General features: G+C 42.1%; 1 protein-coding gene across 2 annotated transcripts; it reads right to left on the reverse strand.

The window, feature by feature from the left end:
- Positions 1–8,252: 8,252 nt before the first annotated feature.
- Positions 8,253–22,650, reverse strand: LOC105017298 (monocarboxylate transporter 2). 2 transcript variants are annotated; one of them, XM_020055799.2, is made up of 5 exons: positions 22,403–22,650; positions 21,256–21,476; positions 16,867–16,949; positions 13,928–14,779; positions 8,253–11,069 (listed from the first exon to the last, which is right to left on the reverse strand). In XM_020055799.2, exons 2-5 carry the CDS (start codon positions 21,414–21,416, stop codon positions 10,786–10,788), a joined length of 1,380 nt encoding a protein of 459 aa, XP_019911358.1. In that variant the 5' UTR covers positions 21,417–21,476; positions 22,403–22,650; the 3' UTR covers positions 8,253–10,785. The 2 variants fall into 2 exon arrangements, with proteins under 2 accessions (XP_019911358.1, XP_010880098.1); XM_010881796.4 differs by having other exon boundaries at positions 8,254–11,069; positions 16,806–16,949.
- Between the last annotated feature and the right edge of the window lie 9 nt (positions 22,651–22,659).

The following is a 22,659-nucleotide window of genomic DNA, read 5'->3' on the forward strand; positions in this document are numbered from 1 at the left end:
TTGTGTACTAAAATCCAAATTAAGTATGTTTTTTTGCTAAAGCAAACTGCTGAGTCCAGATTGTAAATCATTGTTTTCAAAAGAAAGATAGCAAGCTTGCTGCTGCCCTGTTTTTAGTTTGCATTATTTACAATTCACCAGTTAACGTTATGGTGTGTTCCATTTGTACTTGGAGGTCGGAATTTTCAGAATTTCCAACTAAGTAGGAATTCCAACTCGGAAAGTTGGATAAACCCCACCAGACCGGCTTCGTAATCCATGATGGTAGCACCTTGTATCAACAGTAAACAAACCTGATACGTATGCCACTGATCAGTATTCCATTTACATCGGAACTCAGAACTGGGAATGATGTCACAAGTTGATCGCGTTCCAAAAGTCCAAGTCAGAAAATGAAGATGGACGCCTCCATTAAAGCCTTTGTTGTATTTGTCCTTTCAGAATATATATGGCCTATTAAAACACAGTCAAAACATTTTTCTACACAATGACAAACATTGTAAAATTGCCGCTTTCCATTTTTCTCAGAAGTTGGAACTTCCAGAAGACTTGGCCTTCCGACTTGAGGGGGCGTTCCATTTGAAACCCCCCGACTTGGAACTCGGAAATTCCGACCTCCGAGTACAAATGGAACGCGCAAATGTTCCGAAAGGTCAAGCACAACAGAGGCTTTAATGGGGATGTCCATGTTGTTTTCTGAGTTTGGACACTGGAACGCCATCAACTCGGGTTAACTCGGGTGTGACATCATGAGGTAGTGCACAGCACGGAATAACTTACATAGCAAGCTAGTGAAAACAGCCATTTATTTAATATTTTCATATACACTTGTGTAGCTAGGCGAGCTAAATACTATGACCCAAGTCACCAAGCACACTTTGGAAAATGAAAGCAAGAGTGCATGGGGAAGAATGCTAGTTTGCATCATTAAAGCACATCAGAGGAGGCTTTTCAAAAGAGCCCAAAATGTAATGTGTCCAAACTTGTCTGGTTAATTGTCTGGTAATTTTCTCTGGCTACTAGCTGCGTTGGCAAACAAACAAAACAATATTTACAGATTGTCTAATTCACGAAACCAACCTAGCTCGCTAGTTTAGCTCAATTAGCTTGCTAGTCAATTCGATCAGTCAGTCAACAAAAATTGTGTTTCTTCAGGGGCATTTCTTCCGATTTGCCCAGATAGTAGCTATAGCCAAAACCTGCACTTTCTGGCTAGCAAGTCACATCAAAATGAGTTCAATTTCAAACAGTTTGAGGTTTGCTAACTTGCTAAAGTGATTGAAGAAGCTAGCAAGCTGAAGTTATTAGAGAACTGGTAAATTACTTTACCGTACATAGGCCTACTTCTCTATCAGAAGCATTGCCACATCAGCATTGCTATTTAATACGTTCTGCTTGTTGAGCTCGTTCCTACGAGGGAACTGCACCGATGTTCACACTTGTTTTGCCACAGCGTATATTGGCCTCCATTTTAGCGGATTTACTTTCTTCTGACTAAACATTATTTTCTTTGGTACTGTGAACTTACTGTTTTATTCAATCATTATAAAATTATTTAGCTTACATGCTTTAGCCACAAAATGAGTTTGAACTAACCAATAGCTTCCACCCAATTTGCACTTGATACATCAAACGTATCACTTCCTGTGCACTGTGAGATTTATCCTGCCAATATGCGTCCGGATCAGTCCTGACCATAGATTTACAAAGTAGCAATATACCTCATAGATCTTCCCCAGCTGCAGAATGGGGCCATCCAATACTGTGTGAACTTGATGCAGATTAATAGAAAAGCCATTAATTAATGAATCTTGAATCTTATGTATTTCAGTATTACACATTTTCTCATATAGGCTACTTCGTCTTTTCTCTGCAAAATGTGAATACTGAAATACTGAAGTGTATTTCCGGATGACAAAAATGTATGATGAAATAATTATCCACAGAGCTGCATTTCATAGGTGGCTGAAAATAGCCATGTATACCGCAAGGTCAATATCCTCTCAAAGATCTTGACAGCATCGTGATCTGAAACTAAACTGACACCTTTTTGATGGAATGATTTTTGAGAAACCACGATGGAATCTCTGGAGAGCTGAAGTGATAGAACAGGCGGAACACAATCCAGTGTCAAATGGAACATGAGGAAAAGAAGAATTATTCCCACCGGAGACTACACAGAATGCCCTGGAACATTCTAGAAGGGCCATGGCACGCAACAAGCCACATCAGGAACTGTAAAAAGCATGAGCTTTTATCGCTCAGACACAAGCGCTATGCCATAACGAGAAAGAAAAACCCAGCGTTGAGGGTATCAACAAGACAACACAACCCCCACCTCCCATGCAGGCCTCAGCCATTACCAACCACAACTGAAATTACCAGAATGCTTTTCCTGTTAGTTGTGGGAAGGTGAATAGACAAAAATGTCAACACTTAGTTTTAGCTTGATGCCCCCAAATTATACTGTGACCAAGTCAGAAAACCACCTGAAACAGAGAGCAAGGATACAATTATACAAATAATATAAAACAAACAATACAAATAATGTAGCATAAAGTAAGTGGAAGGAAGGATTCCTCTAGCCATGTATGAAGACTGTATACTTCTTCGTATGCCTCATCTTAATTACCTTACTGCTAGCCATGCAAATCCAATTGGCCGATTCAGGCAGGAAATACATAACCACAGTAGGATATTAATTACTCCTGCAGGATCCATTCTATATTTAATATGCAGGGTGCATGGCAGTCATTACCAGTCTGTGTTTCAGCACTGGCCTGCATGTCAGCAGTAATCAAATGTAAACGTTAACAACAACACGTTCACCAATCAATTTAGAGGGTGTGTGTGTGTGTGTGTGTGTGTGTGTGTGCATGGGGGAATTAATTATTCAATGTGATGTGTGTCTTCATTTCTACACCATGTCAAAATCCTGTTAGCACACCTCACCGTCCTCGTCATACTCCCGAATACAATTCTTTCATTGATTTATTTGGCATCACTTTTTAAACAGCCTTGCTTATCCATTGCAGTACATTTTCTACAGTCCACACACAGATTCAGTGCAGTTCATTTATCCTTTTTAAAAAAAACATCCCTGCTGTTATATCGCAGATAATTTCTGCATACACATCTGACATTGTTTCTTATGTGAAATTGGAGTCCTTGTTAAATAAACATTTAATCAAAAGAAAACTGTAGTAAACTCTATTTAGATATTATTTATCTAATCAATGTCATTATGCAATAAAAAAATCTAATCACTAAATATGATTACCAACACTGAAACACGTTGTTGGTAAATCAGATTATCATCCTCCAAATATCTAGTTGGTAAATCAGATTATCATCCCCAAAATATGTAGTTGGTAAATCAGATTATCTTAATGTAACCTAAAATCAAATGTATTATATTCTATTGACATTAATGCATAATCTTCAGGATTTCTTTGTTGCTCATATTTAGTGTTACATATTCAACATTTCCATGTGAGTAATTTAGCTGATGTTCTTATTCAGAGTGACATGCATACTACACATCATTGATCACATACATTTACTAATACCTTACTTTTTTTGTTACACATCCGACAATATTTGCAATGGGATCTTATGTCTATGAAAAAGACAGCAGCCTGTTCAGGGTAGTGTTCACTTCATTTCCCTGGGACACTGGTATTTGAACTTTAGACCTGAGAGAAGTGTCTGCTACTGGCTCTCCAACACCAATAGTTTGCTACTATGTATCTGACCATGTGCTGAGGTCAAAACTGACTTCATCAGTCTTGTTTTAAAAAACCTCTTTGTGTGTTCATGATAGAGACTTTCTGTTTTTTCACTGACCCCAAAACTCTCCTGAAACTGCCAGTATCCAGCACTGGTACACACGGCAGTGAATAAGGTGGTGAAATGCAGTAGTGAGAAGTTCCACCTAAACCCCAACTATGAGAGCTCGAAACAAGTAGTCTGTGCATCAGGATGGTGTTGTTCTTGCCTATGATTTTCACCTGCTTTGTGACATCAGAATAAATAAGGGGACGCACATTTGTCTTCCTACAGAAATGTATGTAAGGACTGAACAGTTTAGGGCCGCAAATATTTACCACCTCATTTACATTCCGTGGAATCTTAGCCCCACGGTGGTTAATTTAGAACACAAAAAGATCTGTCACAGGAAGAATAAACATAGCGCCATTAATACAAGACTTATATTTAGAACTTGCAAAGTGGAGGTGTAAAGATGAAAATATCAACGTGTTTTGCGTACAGGGCCATATAGATGTTGTTGAGCCCTCCAGCTGGTCTGACCACAGCTTTGACCAGGAAGTGAACTGAACTGTCAGGTTTACATCAATCAGCCTCAACTGCAGTGCTTAGTGGACAACAGACAGAGTATTCTGACTGCTCTGCGAACGTTGCCCTGAAGTAACAGTGGGTTAACACTGACCTCTAGTGGCTGAGAAAATCACAGAACAACGCAGCCTGTTGCTCTCCCGCCCTGGCAGCTACTTGAGCTCTCAAATTGCTTTCTTAAATCATTCTGAATGTGAGAGGGGACATAGATCAAGCCATAGAGGAATAATAAAAAAAAAAACAAAGCACTGTGCCAATTACTGGCTGTGGTTCCACATCAGACTTTTAAAAACCTAATCAATCACTTTCTCCCTACATATTGTGTGTGTGTGTGTGGGGGGGGGAGGGGGGAGTGGGGGGGGGGGGGGTCATAGGCAGACAGTCGGCCATACACTACCTTCTGTGACTCAGAATACAGTTTGGTTGACCCTGGGAAAGCAAGCATTCAGCTGTCACTCACCACTCTCTTCTGTACCCTCTCTTAGACCCAGCCCTCCAGAGAGGAGGCCCATGAGGAGGCAGTGCTGGGAGTCTGTACCCAGCCCTCCAGAGAGGAGGCAGTGCTGGGAGTCTGTCAGGGGCCGCCCAGGCCCCAGTCCTGGACATGCTCATTAACATGGATATGCTACTGAATAAGGGGAACAACTGGGAACCAAAAGCTAGGACAAGGAGTGCCAAAAGAAGCACCACCCACTCTAAAACTAACACACACTACAGGTGAAAACACACAGCTGACTAATGCTGTATTACTCTCCAACACAGTTAATTGATCAGCAGGGTGTTTGGTGTAATCCTAATGACCTGCCCTTCTACACACACACTCACACACACATACTTACATAAAGACTCACACACTCCCTCTGTCTCTTTCAGTTAATGGCGCCCTGGCACAGATTAACTCTTGTCCATGTTCAAACTGCCTATCCATCTACAGGGCTGGCATGTGTTAATGGTTCTGCCAACATAAGCCTGGGATGTTGTGACATGTCCAACTGGCAATGTGTTCGCATGGGCAGGAATGAACAGATGCCATTCATTTGTGCTGGCCAAAGTAGCCCAAAGATCAGCTGGCCACCCATCTCCAAAACATCACCAGCCTGTAATGAGTAAATTAATGCTCAACTCAGTTATTGCGCAGCAAGACGCTGTAACACACTCCATCTATCTAATTCCCTTTCTCTGTTCCTCTTTCTCTCAGCCTTTCCCCAAACCTTTTCTCTCTCTCTCTTCTCTCTTTGTTTCTCTTGTCTCTCTCTTCTATCTTTCCCTCTACTCTCTGTCTTTCCCTCTACTCTCTGTCTTTCCCTCTACTCTCTCTTGGGGAGCAGCAGGCATGTTGGTTGCTGATGCGTTCCTATGACATATTGAGGTAATAAAAAAACCCTCCTCTGGGACGGTCGTGCTGGACTAATTAAACACCTCCTCTGCGACCTTATTGCGGGAGGCAGTTGCCATGGAATCGTAATACATCTTCTGGGCCCTATGTCAAAATAGATCTCAAATTTATAGGGGGAGAAAAGTTGCAAGGTCGTTACCTCAAAAGGCCCAATTACACCAAATAATCTCTTCAGTATAAATGAGCTGATTAACCAGCAGCGCAGACAGTACTTTGATAGGACAGGTTCAGTTACAACTGTGTGTGTATGTGTGTGTGTGTTCATTTAACATACGGATGAACAAAGGCTGTCTCATCACTATGTGCAGTACAATATAAAATGACTAAACAGGGCTGATTGGACTCTTCATTACATAATAACACCATCTTCCCTTTAAGAGACCTTTTCCTACATAAGTGAAAGCAAATAGATTTGTTCCATCCTCAGGCAAGGGACTGTTCTTGAATCAGCAATCTGTGGCCCGGTTTACAGTGTCCACCCACTCAATATCTACCAGAGATGGTATAAATAACATCATGAATATCCTAATCCATACGTCACATGCTGCTCAGAAATCAAATTACTCCGACTGTAGAAGAACAAGAGATTTCTATAAATGTATGTGAATGAGTGGGTGAGTGGGGAATTAAAAAGAGGAAATTAAGGAGTGAAAGTGAAGTGGTATGGCTGTGATATGCCAGTGCCTGTACAGTGTGTGTGTGTGTGTGTGTGGGTTTGGGTTGAAGGTGTCCTTTGATTTGGCCTTTTTTGGGCTGGGGGTCAGTGCGACAGATGACTCAGCACCTGTCATCATGGGACCCACACTCATCAATCATCCTCTCCATATGCTGCCCATTAAAAGCAGACATGTGGGCACCTTCCTGGCAACGTCCACCCACTGACCCACTCCACATCTGTTTACAGAACCTCAATCAGTGTAGAGGGACGGACAGGCGAGAAAGTACGAGAGCAAAAAAAGAATGTGGGTGTGCATGCATATGTGTGAGTCTGGGTTTTTCAGTAAGAGATGTAGAGAACATTCATTTTCTTCGAAAAGACAGGATTCAAAGAGCAGGGAGTTTCAAAGGAAACAGCACTGAGGGCAGTTTGGTTTGAACTTTGTTTGAGAAAAGGACTGTGGTTAAGAAAGAAATTCCTGAAGAGCATTAAGTGAGTTTCTGGGAGAAAGAGGAACGTAGAAATAAATAAACAGACGAAGGCTTGGGCATCATAGACAGAAGACCTTACAGAAGGAGTATGTATGGACTGTAAAAGGGAGGTGTGGAGGTGGTATAGAGGAACAGTAAAGGCAAGGTGAGGAGGTGGTATAGAGGAACAGTAAAGGCAAGGTGCAGAGGTGGTATAGAGGAACAGTAAAGGCAAGGTGAGGAGGTGGAAGCACAAGGAGAGGTGTGGAGGTGAAGGAACAGTAAACAGGAAGGTGTGGAGGTGGTCAGCAGAGACAGTAAAAGAGGGGACATAGAGGGGAGGTGTGGAGGATAAGAAGTGTGTGCTCACATTGAGGGAGAATGAGAGACACTGGGACAGTGGTAGAACATTGGCTTCAGGCTGTGCCCCACGCTGTGACTCCCATCTCATCTGTCTTCAGGAAACTGTGTGTCTGACCCTAGTGCTGGAGTGATGGCTACAAAATTACCGTGTCAGTGACCCTGTGCCCAGACACGCAAGCTCCTTCACACACCCGTAATAAACACACTCCATCACCCGCTCAAGCTCAGCCCCACAGACCAATCGCTAGCAGCCTCTCAAAGAGAGCAAATTAATTATAGATGTACGTTAAATTACTTTCATTACCTCCCCTGGTCCGTGGATGGGACAGAGACTGACTAATGAAATAGTGTTTCAATATTTCCTCCAGCCTTACAGACCCCCCCCCCCCCCCAACGCCTCCTATGTACCTCTCCTCCTTTTCGCTCACTCTGTCTATCTCAAAGTGGTTGACTGCTGAACAGTGGCAAACTGCTGCTTCTTTTTATTCCACAGAGGGCTGTTTCCGAAAGAGTAATGTCAAATGTTGGTTTGAATAGAGAACATGTGAAGGAAGGTCTGCTGGAGGGAGATGGATAACATGGAGAGTTGGATTGTGTAAAGAAGACCAGTGACCCAGGATCCATCACTAAAGGTTCCCTGACAGCGTGAAACGAAACCTAATCCTGCTGCATGGCATGTCCCATAGAAAACAATGCAGTATGTAAAACATCAGACGACAGGGGCAGCTTAGTGGTCAACAGAGTCAGGCCACAAAGGTTTCTGGTTCTAATCTCTAGGCCGACAAGGTGAAACACCCTGTCATTCCGTCCCTGGGCAAGACAGTTAAGCCTAACAGCTTCCAGGTTGTTGCTGTAAATTACAATCAGTTCTCGTAATATAATGGTGAAAAAAAATTAGGTCAGAAGAAAACCCCTTGCTGTAATATTAGAGTGTCCAGTGTCTTTAATCATACAATAGTCTGCTTTCTACATTAAAAGCAGCTTCCAAAAAGGACTTGCATAGTTGGTAGTTCTGATGTCACAGCAAAGTTTCTGCCCATCCTCCTGTATTGTCAAAACAATCTCACCTGGCATTTCTTTCATGGTAAAATGTCAAATAATCGGTACACATGGAGATACACAGTATTCTGACATTTAAAAAAGCATTTTGTCAGACCTTAGTAGTCTTTGATGAACTCACTTTCATATGATTACCAATTTCTGAATTTGGCCTTATTTTTTTTCTTTCTGTCCATTAATTTGATCCCCAACATATATATATATATACACACTAGAATATAAATAGTATATATATTAGTGTAGGTACATAGACATTTTGTTGAATCAGCATTCACCATTGACTAAATGTATTAAATTGTGTTGCACCGCATGCTTAGAAAATGGTCCCTAAAACTCCAGACAAATTTATGACATCAGAATCCTATTTTAAAGGATGTCTCTGAACTACAAAAAATGTCCACCCTCGTAAAACCACATATGCATTTTTGTTGTTAACAGCATCATTCAAACAGGGATTTATGGCACAGTGGTAACAATTCTTTAAATAAATTCAGTTCTGAGACATTTAGAATGACAGTCTGGTGAAATGAGTTCTTTACAGGGTTTTGGAGCATTTTATAACACACTTTAGTCTCTGTTTCATAAACTGCCAACATGCAGAGTACACTCATTTACACTTAAGTAATTTAGCACTCATATCCAGCGCAACTTACACTTTCATACTTTTGGTCCTCAACCATGGTGTTGTGAGCTCCACTACCAATTTAGCAGCTTTACTTGCACAACATCTTTGGCTATCTAATCTGAGAAGCTCTGGCAAACACGATCCATTCAATTTCTACTGCTGATAGATGGTGGTGCTCTTTGAGCCCTAAGGGATTATTAAAGCCCTCTATCTCACCACCGTCTTCACTGTGCTTTTTGTGCAAGCCAATTCTAAACACATCAGGTGAGAATTCTGCTTTACACAACATAGAACAGCATCACTATGATCAAGGGAAACACCTAGCGACCTATCTATATATTCTGACAAAAACATAGGATGTTCTTGCTGTGACTTCGCTCTTAAAAATAACTGACACAATGTGACTTGTCAATCAGTGTTTTGTATTATGTTTTATATTATCACAATATCTTCTATCTTTAGATCGTCATCTAAAAGTTAATCATGTATTATTTCTTCTATGACTGGCCAATTCCGTTATCAAAGCTTAATCTGAACAACAGCAAAAAAACACATTGATCATACATGGACAATAATACCTAAAACACAGGATGTCAAAAACATGATACTTTTCCTGCAATATTAAAATGCCCTGCCCCGTCTTCCAACAACCCTGTGTGGCATGGTCAACCCACTGCCCCTCTGGGCTCACCAGAGACCAGCTAGTGTTGTTCTGAGAGAGAGCATGAAGGACAATGACCCTCGGGCATTCTGGGAACACACACCTTGGTGTCAGCGGCCACCCCCCGGTCTCTGGGGCATACTCCACCTTGCCATGTCCCAAGACCTTGAGCTGGGATCACTGGGCTGATGTGTGTTTGTTTGTTGGTTCAAATGTATTGGCTTAGTGATTTGCTGAGTGTGTCAGAGACCGCATGGGGCTCAGGGGCGCTAGTCTGGAACATCCGGGCCTTGCTTCATTAGCTAGTCAAGCCCTTAGCGCTGACATTTTCAAACTTGTTACGCAGTTTTCTAATTGCTGTGAAAAATTGGGCAGAGCTACAAACAGTCATGGCTGCATGGTAAATCTGCCCGTTGTCTGCGGCCGACTGACTGTCACCTCCCTCTCCTGCTGTTACGACGCTGATAAACAAAGGAACACCAAAACATTGGTTGTAGATTAAACAACTGAGATATTTCATTAGCTAATATTTCTATATGTAATCACTACCGCCTGGTAAGATTAACTTAGTGATAACAGCTAGAATATAGTATTCTATTACACTATAATCTCCATTGAAAGATACGCATTGTCAGATAGAATTTCTTTTTAAACTTCAAACTATTTCTAATATTAGCAAGTACCACCAGAGGTGCTGAATTCTAAATGCATTTCGCTCAATCAGCAGGCTAATGGGTGAAATGGACAGTGCCTTTTATTCTTTATTACCCATGATTGCTATAGCCTACTTGTCAATGCACAGCAACTTGCCCTACTCCCAACCATGAAATAGGTTAATGGTACATACAAAATGTTTACTGTGCGTCAACTTTCAAATGCATTAGGTCATAACAAAGAATATGACTACATTTAACATGAAAAATATTTATTTAAATAAAATATTTCATAATCTGTCTTCCTCTAATGATGATTCAATATTTGAGAGGGACAGAATCTGATTTCATTGGTCCTCGAGTCCTTTTCCGTCATTTCATTCCAGATGCCAGGGGTTGAGCCGTGAATCAACTGGCCCCGGAGCAGATTAGTTCCAGAAAATAGGTAATGGGAATGAGGTAGGCCTATACACAGATAAATTGACATCAGTGAAATACAGTTTTAGTGTGTGCTTGTAAAACCTGGAGTATGGACAGCTTGTCTTTAGTCTCCTTTGTTTCTAGCTTCATCTTCCTCTGCATTTTGTTCTTTTTTAGCGTCAGGCTCCTCTCCTTGTTCCTCGGACCAGGGCTCTCCCCTCTCCCCCAGACCTAGCCCCAGCTCCTTGTCCTGGCTCTCACAGCCCTTCTCCCCCTCTCTCTCCTCCTTCTCCAGCATCCTGTAGTTGTAGACGTTCATAATAAAGAGGAAGATTCCTGCCAACACCATCACTGCTCCACACATCAGGTAAAGGTACTTGTAGTCACCAAAGGTGTCCACCAAGGCCCCTGTAGGGAAACAGCAGTAGAGGGGAGATGTTAAACAAGGTTAAACCAAGTCACCTTTCCCCGTATCAGATGAAAAGTTCAATCCACAAAATCCCCCAAGTTTAGTATCTCCCTATTAACAGGTTGTTATTGGTCGGTAAGCCTTTCCCCATCTCTCTCCACAAGGTGAATCAGGAGGTGCAACATTGGAACGCTTCTGTAGCTCTTAAAGATAGCACAGTCCTACTGGAGACATGCGGGAAACGACACACGATCATTACACCTGGCCTCACTCGCCTTGCCTCCCTGGGAAGGCAATTTGAGCAGCAGCACTAGAACGAATCAGGAGTGTGGCCATGCCCATTCTGAAAACTATCAAAATCCACCCTGCTTCAGAAGAAAAGTGACAAATGTAGTTTATATCAGATTAGAGCTTTTTAAGCCTTCCACCTCCCCCTTTCTCTCCCTGGATCGATCGGCAGTCCTCCCCATTTCACCCAGCTTCCTCAGTGTGTATCTAATCATCAGCCAGTCCGCCTGTCTGTCTGCATACTGTATAACGAGCGGCAGGATCAGGATGTCACATGTCTGTAGGAACTACCGCTACATTAATCAATGGTAGTATAATATCCCGGGCCATTGTAAGGGGGGTTTATGGTCGCCCGCTACACAACTGAAAATGTCCCTTTGGGAAGTAGGACTCAGGGCACCACAAAGCACAATTTAACCATTTAACCGGGCACACGTGTTTTTTATGTTACGCGTTTTCTGTAGCTTCAGCTTGTTTGTGCGATTCGACACTGCGTTTTATTGCTCTCTGTATTGAGTTACTGATGGCTGCAAGTCAACAGTAGACAAGCCAGCACACATAAACACAGAGTTCAGTTGTTAAACGGACAGACCGTTTTTTGATGAGCTAAACCAATTAGAAGGCTGGTGTTAATGAGTCAATTTTCAATGACGCGTATGTGCCCGTGTGTAGTGGGGGATGGGGGGGGGGGCGTTTTGCCCACGGTCCGGTATATAAAAGCTACAGGGCACAGTCTGATTGATGGCATTCTGTCCTGTGGGCGTGTGCAGGTGACCATCACCCTCATTAAGGCAGCCCTTGATTGGCTGAACGGTAATTAAGTCCATCTGGCGGAGTCACCCCTTTTTTAAATGTATTCATGGCTTCATTATGGCATAGGTATTGGCCTCTAATGAGTGAAGTCTGAGCGGAGACTCATTAAACACAGAAAGCAAAAGGCTAATTACACCAATTACCTCACTTCCTCCTAATTAGGCTGACCCCCAGGTTTGGGCGTAGGCACCGCGCAGCCCGGTGAGGCCGTAATGAGGAGACTTGGGGAAATGTAAAGACCCTGCCCTCTGGAGAGGACCCATCAATGCGCGGGTGGGGGTGGTTATTTACCACCCATTAAATTAGCACATCAGAACAGGGGCGGCAGCAAACAACCAGGAGGCCCATACATTGACACTGCATCAGAAGGCAGCACAGAACGGCAACAAACCTGATCTCACTTACAGACAATGGAATGTTTCAGACAATGGAATTTTAGGAATCTTAGGATTTCTTTGTTCAGTTGCTCTGTGATGAATTAGATCAAATTGAAAGTTTACTGTGGGAGATGAAGTTATTTCAAAATGTGTGCTGTCCCTGAAAATCTCAGGAAAATGGGTGCCGTGACTTCTGATTACACATTCAAGAGCATGAAAGGACATGGTCCTGTGAAACACTCTGTGAAAAGAAGAAATGAGCTGGACAAGTGTCAGACTAACCTTGGACTGTGATTCCTGGTGGTTTCTCCTCAGCACTACGCTACATACATTGGGGATAGGACAATCGCCTACTAAACCTTCAAACTTCACAGATTCATTGCATCATTTCCATAGTATTGTGTACTAGATTGTGCTCGCTAACGAGGATTGATGTCAATAGTGTGACATATTTCTCCATTAACCATGTTCAGCTAATCAAATGAAATAGGTGACCACAATGGTTTCCACAACTTAAAGGTTTCTACTGCTTAAATAACTAACTCTCTACGCTGATGTGCCAATAGAGGTCTATACTATAGACCCAAGGTGGCAAAAAGAGAAAGATTCACAGAAAGACCTTCATTGCATGTAAGGCTTCTTAGCTCCAAAATGTCATAATATGTGTGGAGGACAAATCCTCTAACGGGCGTGCCCTGAAAGCCGGAGCGGACTGGCTTATTTACGCCACTAAATAACCATGACCAATTACTGGTTTTCTCCGAGCAGGCCGCGCGCTCCGGATTGCCCTGCTCACCGATGATAATCCAATTCTGCAGGAATGTCTTACAGTAATGACACCCTGGAAAGTAGTTTGGTTCCCCTCCAACGCCATGCCACACAAGGCCATGACCGAAGAGCACAGCGACAGAAACAGAGGAACAAACGACAAGCTGCTATTCCTGCCACAAATACATTTTCTGATTCACTTACCCAATGTATTCTAAAAGCAGGACTTTCCCTTCTCTCAAGTGCATGAGTAAAGCAGGGAGGCAAATGCTGGCGTGTACTGAATGACAGTCGGTAAGTGGTCTTAGGGGAGCAGGAAGGAGGGTGTTGACCATCAGTCAGTTAGTGGTTGTCCTGCTTTTATGGTATACAGCTCCGGAAAAAATGAAGAAACCACAGCACCTTATTCTTTCCTTTCCAAAAATGTCAAAAGGAAAGTTTTGAGTGAGGAACAGAAGCGTTCAATTTGCAGTGGTCTCTTAATTTGAACCCTTCTGTTCCTCACTATAAACCTTCCTTTTCGACCGGAGCTGTAGCTTTGAGCGGTTTCTGAATTGTCAGGAGGTTGAGTATTGACTTGAGAGAAGTAGACAGGGGGGATTTAGGCTTACCTCCTATAGGCGGTCCCAGGAGCACAGGGCAGCACTCTATGATGGTGGCCAGTCCCACCGCACTTGAGAACCGCTGAGGTCCCACCAGGTCCATGAGCGTCTCAAACAGCAGGGCACACACCATGCCAAACGCTATGCCAAAAAATCCAGAGTAGACCGCCAGACCGGCATACCCACTGGCCAAGGGGCACAGCAGGTGGCAGGTGCCATTAAACACGATGGCGAAGCTAAAGAAGTATTGGATCCTGGGCCTGATCCACTTGGTGTTGGCTATCAAGCCGGTCCCCGGCCGGGCAAACATGTCCACCAAGCCCATGATGGAGAGAAGGAAGGCGGAGGAGTACTCATCGCAGCCTTGGCTCCGGGCATATGGGGCCAGGAACACCACAGGGGCAAAGAACCCAAAGAACATCACCGTGTTGCCCACAATGTAGATTAGAAAGCCCCTGTGCTTGAATAGCGAGAGGTCAAGGAACTTGTTGAAGTTTTCCATACAGCCTTTCTCCGGCTGCATGCTGTGTCCATTCACCTTGACTTCACACACGTCCGCGGGAGCTCTCTTTTGGGCTCCGTTCGTCTGCGCGGTGACTGCTCGTCGGCTCCCGGTGGGATGTGGACCAATGGGTCTCATGAGGGAGCCAGCAACACAGCAGTTCAGCAGTAAAGCTCCCAGGATGAAGAAACTGCCCCTCCAGCCAAAGTTGTTAAACAAGTACTGGTTGATAGGCGCTAAGGTACAGAGGAAGACTGGACTTCCTGCCATGGCCAGCCCATTAGCCAGCGGCCTCCTGACATGGAAGTACTTCCCAATGATGGTCAGGGATGGCTGAAGGTTAAATGATAGTCCAAACCCTGCAGGAAATACAAAATGAGAGCAGTCACGTTCACAAGTTCATTTCCATAGGCTACAACCTCAACTTAACGCCTGGCGGTGCAGGATTAAATTAAGACCAATTCTACTTTGTGCACATTACGGTTCCATCTCATTGCCAACTAAAATCTCATTAAGGCATGCTGGAATGATTTCAAAAATGATTTCTCCATTTAAATGGCAATAAATTACAGACTCAGGGTAATTCATTCACTACTACTACCTCCTTTCCCCAAATTCCAATCTAGTAGTGTTTCAGTTTGTAAATGAGCATCTTTTTCTCCAAATTAGTCTCCACTTTAAAGGGGAAGCTCAACCATTTTTATAATTGGCCTTATGTTACACCTTATCATAATATCCAATTTCTGTTATCGGCCCTGATTCATCGCAGAAAACCTCAGCGGACTCGGGACAGTCAATGTTAAGATTTGTCCAACAAAGCACTTCTAATGCAGTTCTGGTTTTTGGTTCTGTGCAACAAGTTTGTTTGGAGGGTTATATAACATAACTGTTTCATATGACATTGTAATGGCAGCTGAAGACCAATTTTCAAATCTAAATGTAACAGAGGGGATCAATGTAAAAATAGGTGAACTTCCCCTTAAATACGAAGCGCTGGAGGTAGCAGCCCTACTGCTCTATTCAAGTGTCCTCACTCCGCTGAATGTCTGCGCTCACCATCCACACTGAACAAGGCCCTGAGCTACACAACATCCAAAGCCAAGGAACTTCCTAGAAATACTGAAGTACATAATGCTAACACAAGACTTGGAACAGGGTAGATATAACAGCTCTACAGGAGCTGATTTTATTCGTTTTCATCTTCATTGTCTTATGACTTTTGGTCCACAATTATCTCACTTTCAGCTTCATTTAATTACGATGCTCTTTAAAGTACACTAATAAGAATATTATCTTTGTCTATTTGTCTCTTTCACAGGAGAAATCAATTGTATCTAAAGGAGTAAATGCATTGAAGGCCCGATGGAAGTTAACTAGTGAATGACCATTTATGCTCAGGGGTTGTCTGTGGCAGCATTTAAAGGACCGGAGAGGTGTATGTGAGCGGGGGACCTATGTCTCATCGGGCCAGGGGATGCGGACAGGTTAGAACACAAGGTCCCATCGCCACTTTCTCCCTCTATTAATCCTCCAGTGAACTGCTCTGAATGTGGCTGGGCAATGAGTCTCGCTGGTGGCGGCTGGCAGCCGGTCCCGTGAAGGGACCATGACTAGTCTACGGGATAGAAAAGGGGGCTGTGTGTGGCCGTGCTCTCAGGGAATCACATGGAATTTGTCCTAATTACACCTGCACAGTTCCCCAAGTGCTCCATATAGGAGGCTTGCCTGCCAGGACACATACAGAGAGCACGCCAGCCCAGCTGGGAGGATGGTACCCCACAGGAACACCGCCAGGGCTGGTCTTGTGGCACAGTAAACAAGTTTAATTACCGTTCTGCAAGCAGCATTATATAATGCTGGCAGCAGAATTAAACACAGAATTCTTCTTCTTTTATATACTGAATAGCCCCCAGTTCAATGCATTGCAATGTGTAGAATTCACTACAAAGATAGTGAATTATAGCCAAACAGATTGCAAGTTTTCCTCATTACCATATGAAAGTGACATCATTGTTAGTGCTATTGGAAGAATACTAGTACAACTATATGCCCCAGGTGAGAGACTGGTTCATACACACACACACACATACATACACACATACACACACACACACACACACACACACACACACACACACACACACACACACACACATACACACACACACACACACACACACACACACACACACACACACACACACACACACACACACACCATCAGTCTGACCATCCTCCTGGTTGTCTTTCTTTAAGACCTGTATTAAAGTTAGGTTTAATCTATAATTCATTAATCCTTTTTTTTTCCAGATTCAGGAATAAATAATGCTCCCCATATTTGACATAAAAAATTCAAGCAATCAAATGAATGAAAAAAGTGGGTACCTCCAATTACTCCTACGCATATGTATAAATGCGTAATGGTATCGCCATAGGAAGCAGTTACCATGGCAATGCCACACATCACTCCGCCAGCGATGACCACCGGCCGGCTTCCATAGCGATTGACTAGAATACTGCTGATGGGTCCTGGAATGGAGAGGGGTGAGAGAGGAGAGGAAACACTAAGAGAAACTGCCAGGCCTCATTCATACATCACCTGAACCGAGTTACACATCTGACCAACAGACCGCTGCTGAAACATCCCAGTTTAACTGCATGTTCCCCCTGACACACTGACTGTCAGATGTCCACACAGGAACTTCTGTGTCACAAAAGATCATTCTGTTACATGAGCAGAACAGGCCGGGGACTCATTAGTATTACTCCTGATACTGTAATGTTTATTCTGATGACTGGATAATCAATCAGTAATTAAACAGGCTTCTATATTCTGTCTCAATTTACCCTTCATTCGTATCCCTGCCACAGAGAACATGTAGAGCAGTCCTTTAGGGTTGCACAATGCAACACCCACTTCTGTACCCTGCTGAAACCAGAAGATTTAAATAGTCTCTAAATCATTCTCCACAATTCATTTAATTAGAAGAATGAGGGAGCATCAATCAAAAACAATATGTAGGTTGCCACCATTACTGAAATCTCAATATGCTGCCTTTCTAGTCAGTACTGGAATGAGACTATGCAAGGAGGGTGATAATTGAAAATTCCTAGTAAACAATAAAGAGGATTAAAGTTTGGCAAACAACAGCAGTTTTCAAATCACATTCATGGCCAATGATTAATTCCTCCGAATTAAATAACTAATGGTGTTTTCAAACCACTATATCCATTGTCCAAAAATGATTACATGCTTAAAAAAAAATATCTAACTTGTTTGTTTACATAGATAGGGATTTATGCAAATCAAAAGGACTGGAGCTCAGGAGCTCAATGTGAAAAATGTGATTTCACTGGTATAGTATAGCCTGTGTTATGTGATTTCACAGGTATAATATAGCCTGTGTTATGTGATTTCACAGGTATAGTATAGCCTGTGTTATGTGATTTCATAGGTATAGTATAGCCTGTGTTATGTGATTTCACAGGTATACTATAGACTGTGTTATGTGATTTCACAGGTATAGTATAGTCTGTGTTATGGGATTTCACAGGTATAGTATTGACTGTGTTATGTGATTTCACTGGTATAATATAGCCTGTGTTATGTGATATCACTGGTATAGAATAGCCTGTGTTATGTGATTTCACTGGTATAGTATAGCTTGTGTTATGGAATTTCACTGGTATAGTGTAGCCTGTGTTATGGGATTTCACTGGTATAGTATAGACTGTGTTATGTGATTTCACAGGTATAGTATAGCCTGTGTTATGGGAATTCACTGGTATAGTATAGACTGTGTTATGTGATTTCACTGGTATAGTATAGCCTGTGTTATGGGATTTCACTGGTATAGTGTAGCCTGTGTTATGTGATTTCACTGGTATAGTATAGCCTGTGTTATGGGATTTCACTGGTATAGTGTAGCCTGTGTTATGGGATTTCACTGGTATAGTATAGCCTGTGTTATGGGATTTCACTGGTATAGTATAGCCTGTGTTATGGGATTTCACAGGTATAGTATAGCCTGTGTTATGGGATTTCACTGGTATAGTATAGCCTGTGTTATGGGATTTCACTGGTATAGTATAGCCTGTGTTATGGGATTTCACTGGTATAGTATAGCCTGTGTTATGGGATTTCACTGGTATAGTATAGCCTGTGTTATGGGATTTCACTGGTATAGTGTAGCCTGTGTTATGGGATTTCACTGGTATAGTATAGCCTGCCTCTTAACCCCTATTCCCTACACATGTTCTTTATGTTCCAAATGCAATGCGCCACTGAAGTAAAATTCCAGGTTGCTTTGTAGAATTAACTCATAAATCTACATGATGCCACAAGTATTACTGGCTTATTAAATTCAGAACAATATGAGCAGGGCCCATAACGTTGTTTGAACAGGGTTGTCCAGCCTAGCTGACTCCAGTGAGGAACAGTCGTCGAGCCAAGCTAACTCCAGTAAGGAATGGGACAAGAGGGATGCACAGTTATGTTTACATCCATCTTATGTCACTTTAGGGTGGCGTCCCAGACATCATCACAATTTTCTCTCCCATTATAACTTTATCACCTTGGCTCCCTAAATCACAGGTCTCTTGAAATGTTGTCACGTTTGTCCCACTGGGACACAGTGCGAAGCCCAAATGTGCTGAACCTACAACTGATATATTCCCCTGTCTTTTTTTTCCACTAGGTGACATTGCAAAAGCCGTACCAAGGACAATATGATAAAGCCGCGTGCCATGGCACATGGGAATAATTCACAGGATTATCTGTGCTGGTGATTGCAGGTGAGTCAGGTTCCCTGTCGTCTTATAACCTTGCAGCCATTGATGGATCTACCTGAAACTTCAAATTGGATCATTCTATTAGAATATCTCAGTTTTCTAACGACTCATTCAAGGTGCCTTTTCACATCATTACTATTTTCAGGCCCAGGCATTGAGGAACAACTCAGATTGTTAAGACTGTTGTTTTATCTACTGTGGCATGGAACACTTGTGTTTCGTCATCCATCACTGGAAGCATCATCAAGGCTTGCTGCACACACTGACAAGTGTGAATATAGAAATGCTCATAGAAACAGAAAATGGGGAGACAAATGAACATTTGCAACTGCCAGTCCAATTGTTTGTGTCCTCAATCAACACACAATTGGCCAACTAAACATTTCCCTTAATGAATACCCTGCCTCTGCCCTGCCACACTTGTGAGTGGGGTGGGGGATTGTTTAAACATCCACATTTGTGATTTGGTATTTAGAAATGTGTCTGGTGCAAAAGCAATTAACTTGTTTCGAAACCTTCCATAAAGCCTAACACTAGGTAGCGAAATACAGCCACAGGTCAGGTTGCTTAAATGTGCACTGTGTAGAAACCTGCCTATAACATTAACGAGACTGAATTTTGAACAGTGATATTGCCTCCTCCCCTTACCTTACTGAACGAGAACAGAACAGTAGTACCTAGTCCAGAGTGGTTTAGGGTGGGGTAGGGTACAGTGAGGGTCAAGTGCAACGAGACTACAAGTCAACGCAAACTGGTACACAGACCAGCGAGGAAGTTTAATTTAGGCATATCTCAGACTCTATTTTCTCAGAAAAAATATATTTAAAACATCAGAGTTTACCGCAGATGTCTTTTGGTCATTTATGCTTGTATTTATTCTGGTAGTACATCAAAAATCTAGAGATGATTTTGATATTATTCACAATTTTATTTAACCATTTAACCATTTAACAATTTTTTCATGATAGCCCAATGCATTTCAATGGATACAAAGGTACCAGACTTGAATGGAGGCTAAATCAAACATTTGAGATGAATCTCCTCCTACACCATTCAAGCAATCACTACAATGTTGACTTTTGTAATTATACGCCTTCTTAAGTTATTACATGGTTTTAAATTAGAACCACAGGGATGCAAAGGTTTCTATTCAAAATGGTCAGACTTTTTGGCCAATCAAGACATAACACCAACTGCAAAAGCTTTAATGCTATCCTAAACTGAAATTCTGTTAAACATTAATTATACACTACCTATTATCATAATTTGCATAGTGTTAATTAACTCTAAAACTGCATCTTTGAACCATTCAAGCTGGAGACCAAACAACATTGTTTCACTGGTTTAGATTATCCCAACTAAAAACCATCAAATGTGTATTGTATTTGATTACGTTAATAAAAATAAACCTGTCATACTAAAGAGACCAAGCCAAATGAATTTCACCCAACTTAAAATCACAATGCTTATCAACAATTGCTATATTTATTAGTGTTATTTGCATAACCACTGTTAATAAATCCCCCAAAAACATCTGTTGAACTGTTCAACCTAGATAGACCATACCAACATTGTTCAGGCTATCCCAAACTAAAATCCATAATTAGCTAAACTGAATCCACTAACAGTATCTAGAGACACGAAACAGAGATAAAATCCAGTGTTTTAAACATAAACAATCTGGCCAGCACACCACATGAACGTTCTCAATGTTTTCTAGGTTACACTATATTTTGGGTGTAAATCGAAACATATAGGCCTATATGGAATGTTATCTGATTGAAATAACTTCAATGCAGTGTTTGCACCATGATTGCAATGTATTATGCTTTTTATTGAAGCTTGTGAAATGCAAGTGCAATAAATTCACATTGTAATAAATTGTTTATCAACAAAATGAGGTATTGTTTTTTTTCAATACCAGGCCTCAACAGGGCAGTAATTAGGTACCCTATGCTTTTTATAATGATTCAATTACATGATTTGAGGGCTGTAATTTCTACAGAAATAGATCCTTTTATTGGCTGCATGTGTTTCTACTCACCCCCGGCATACATGGCTGCCAACATAATAGAGGAGATCCACGCTATCTGGCTGTAGGAGGCACCAAAGACCACCTGGATGTCTTTGAAGAAGACAGTGAGGGCCTTGGGGAAGGCATAAGAGAAACCAATGGAGATGAAGGCCCCAAACACCACTGCCCATCCCCAACCACTGTCCGGAGCGATGTACCCCAAAGAAGATGCAGACGCGGGGGCCATATTTCTGTCGAGAGAAGAAGGTGATGACAGCTACTTGTAGCTAGGTATCTATACCCACAATAAACCCAGCCTATTCCTACAAAAGGTTTTTAACATTTCATTGTAAACCTAGCCCTAAACACAAAACTATTTTGTTTCAAAGTTGTGACTTTGCAGCTACGGAATCTCCCAGTGTCTGATTTAAAACACCCGATATCTGCCTTCCCACGACCATATTCTGTGAAGTGTTGATGCGGAAATCTACAAAAACTGTACAGGGTAACGCCATAGGGTCTGAATTCACACTTCAACTACTGGATGCACACATCTTCATTAAAAAATACCCGCTCAACATTAGCCCTGGATTAACACCTTCAGCAAAATTTCACGGCAACGTAATTTAGCAAATGTACTAGCGGCATTTGTTCTCTTGGAGCCACAACCCAAGTTGCAAAAAAAAAAAAAAAACGTGTATCGTGTAATTTTTTGCCTTTAGTGTAGTGTTTTATTTGATGATTGAATGCGAGACATTAAATAATATGCAACACCTACTTTGCAGGACTAAGGGCCAACATGCGGGAGTGTCCAGCAAAAAAACACTGAGGCTGTGGACTGACTTTCCGGCTATAGAATCGCAGCTCGTTCTCATGTAGACACTTCTTTTGCTACCTTACCCGGTGACACGCGCCTACTATGTAAACGAGTGAACAAAAGGACTACCTTAGGGGTTTGCCAGTGAAAATAAATGAATTTCTCGAGATCCACCACAACATCTAAATTTTATTGAAAAAAATCTCAAGAACGTGTTTTTATTAGCTAAGTAGCTAGCACAGATTTTATTCGCGTAAGGCTACCCCCAAAATAATTTAAAGCACTAAAATGTGGTTGGTACACGGCCAACTGCGAATACACACAAAAAGGGGGCGAGGAAATAAGCAATAAACCTCTTACCTTGACGAAGAAAAGCTCAAGATCTACAGTAAACTCACAGTTCACAGTGGAAAGTTCCTGAAATACATTGATTGTACTTTTCAGTCGCAAGACACGTGTTTAACTAATTTCCCCCTGGTGGTATACGGAATTAGAATTTCTCAGCAAATCCGCTCCTAAAAGAACAGGAATTTGTACTAGGCATGTAGCCTAGCCAATCAATTCTGGTAAGTAACTCTGACAATGAGGCATTGGTTTAACAGCGGATTGTCCGACCT

The sequence above is a fragment of the Esox lucius genome, chromosome 17 (genome assembly GCF_011004845.1).
Source record: "Esox lucius isolate fEsoLuc1 chromosome 17, fEsoLuc1.pri, whole genome shotgun sequence".
Classification (NCBI taxonomy): domain Eukaryota; kingdom Metazoa; phylum Chordata; class Actinopteri; order Esociformes; family Esocidae; genus Esox; species Esox lucius.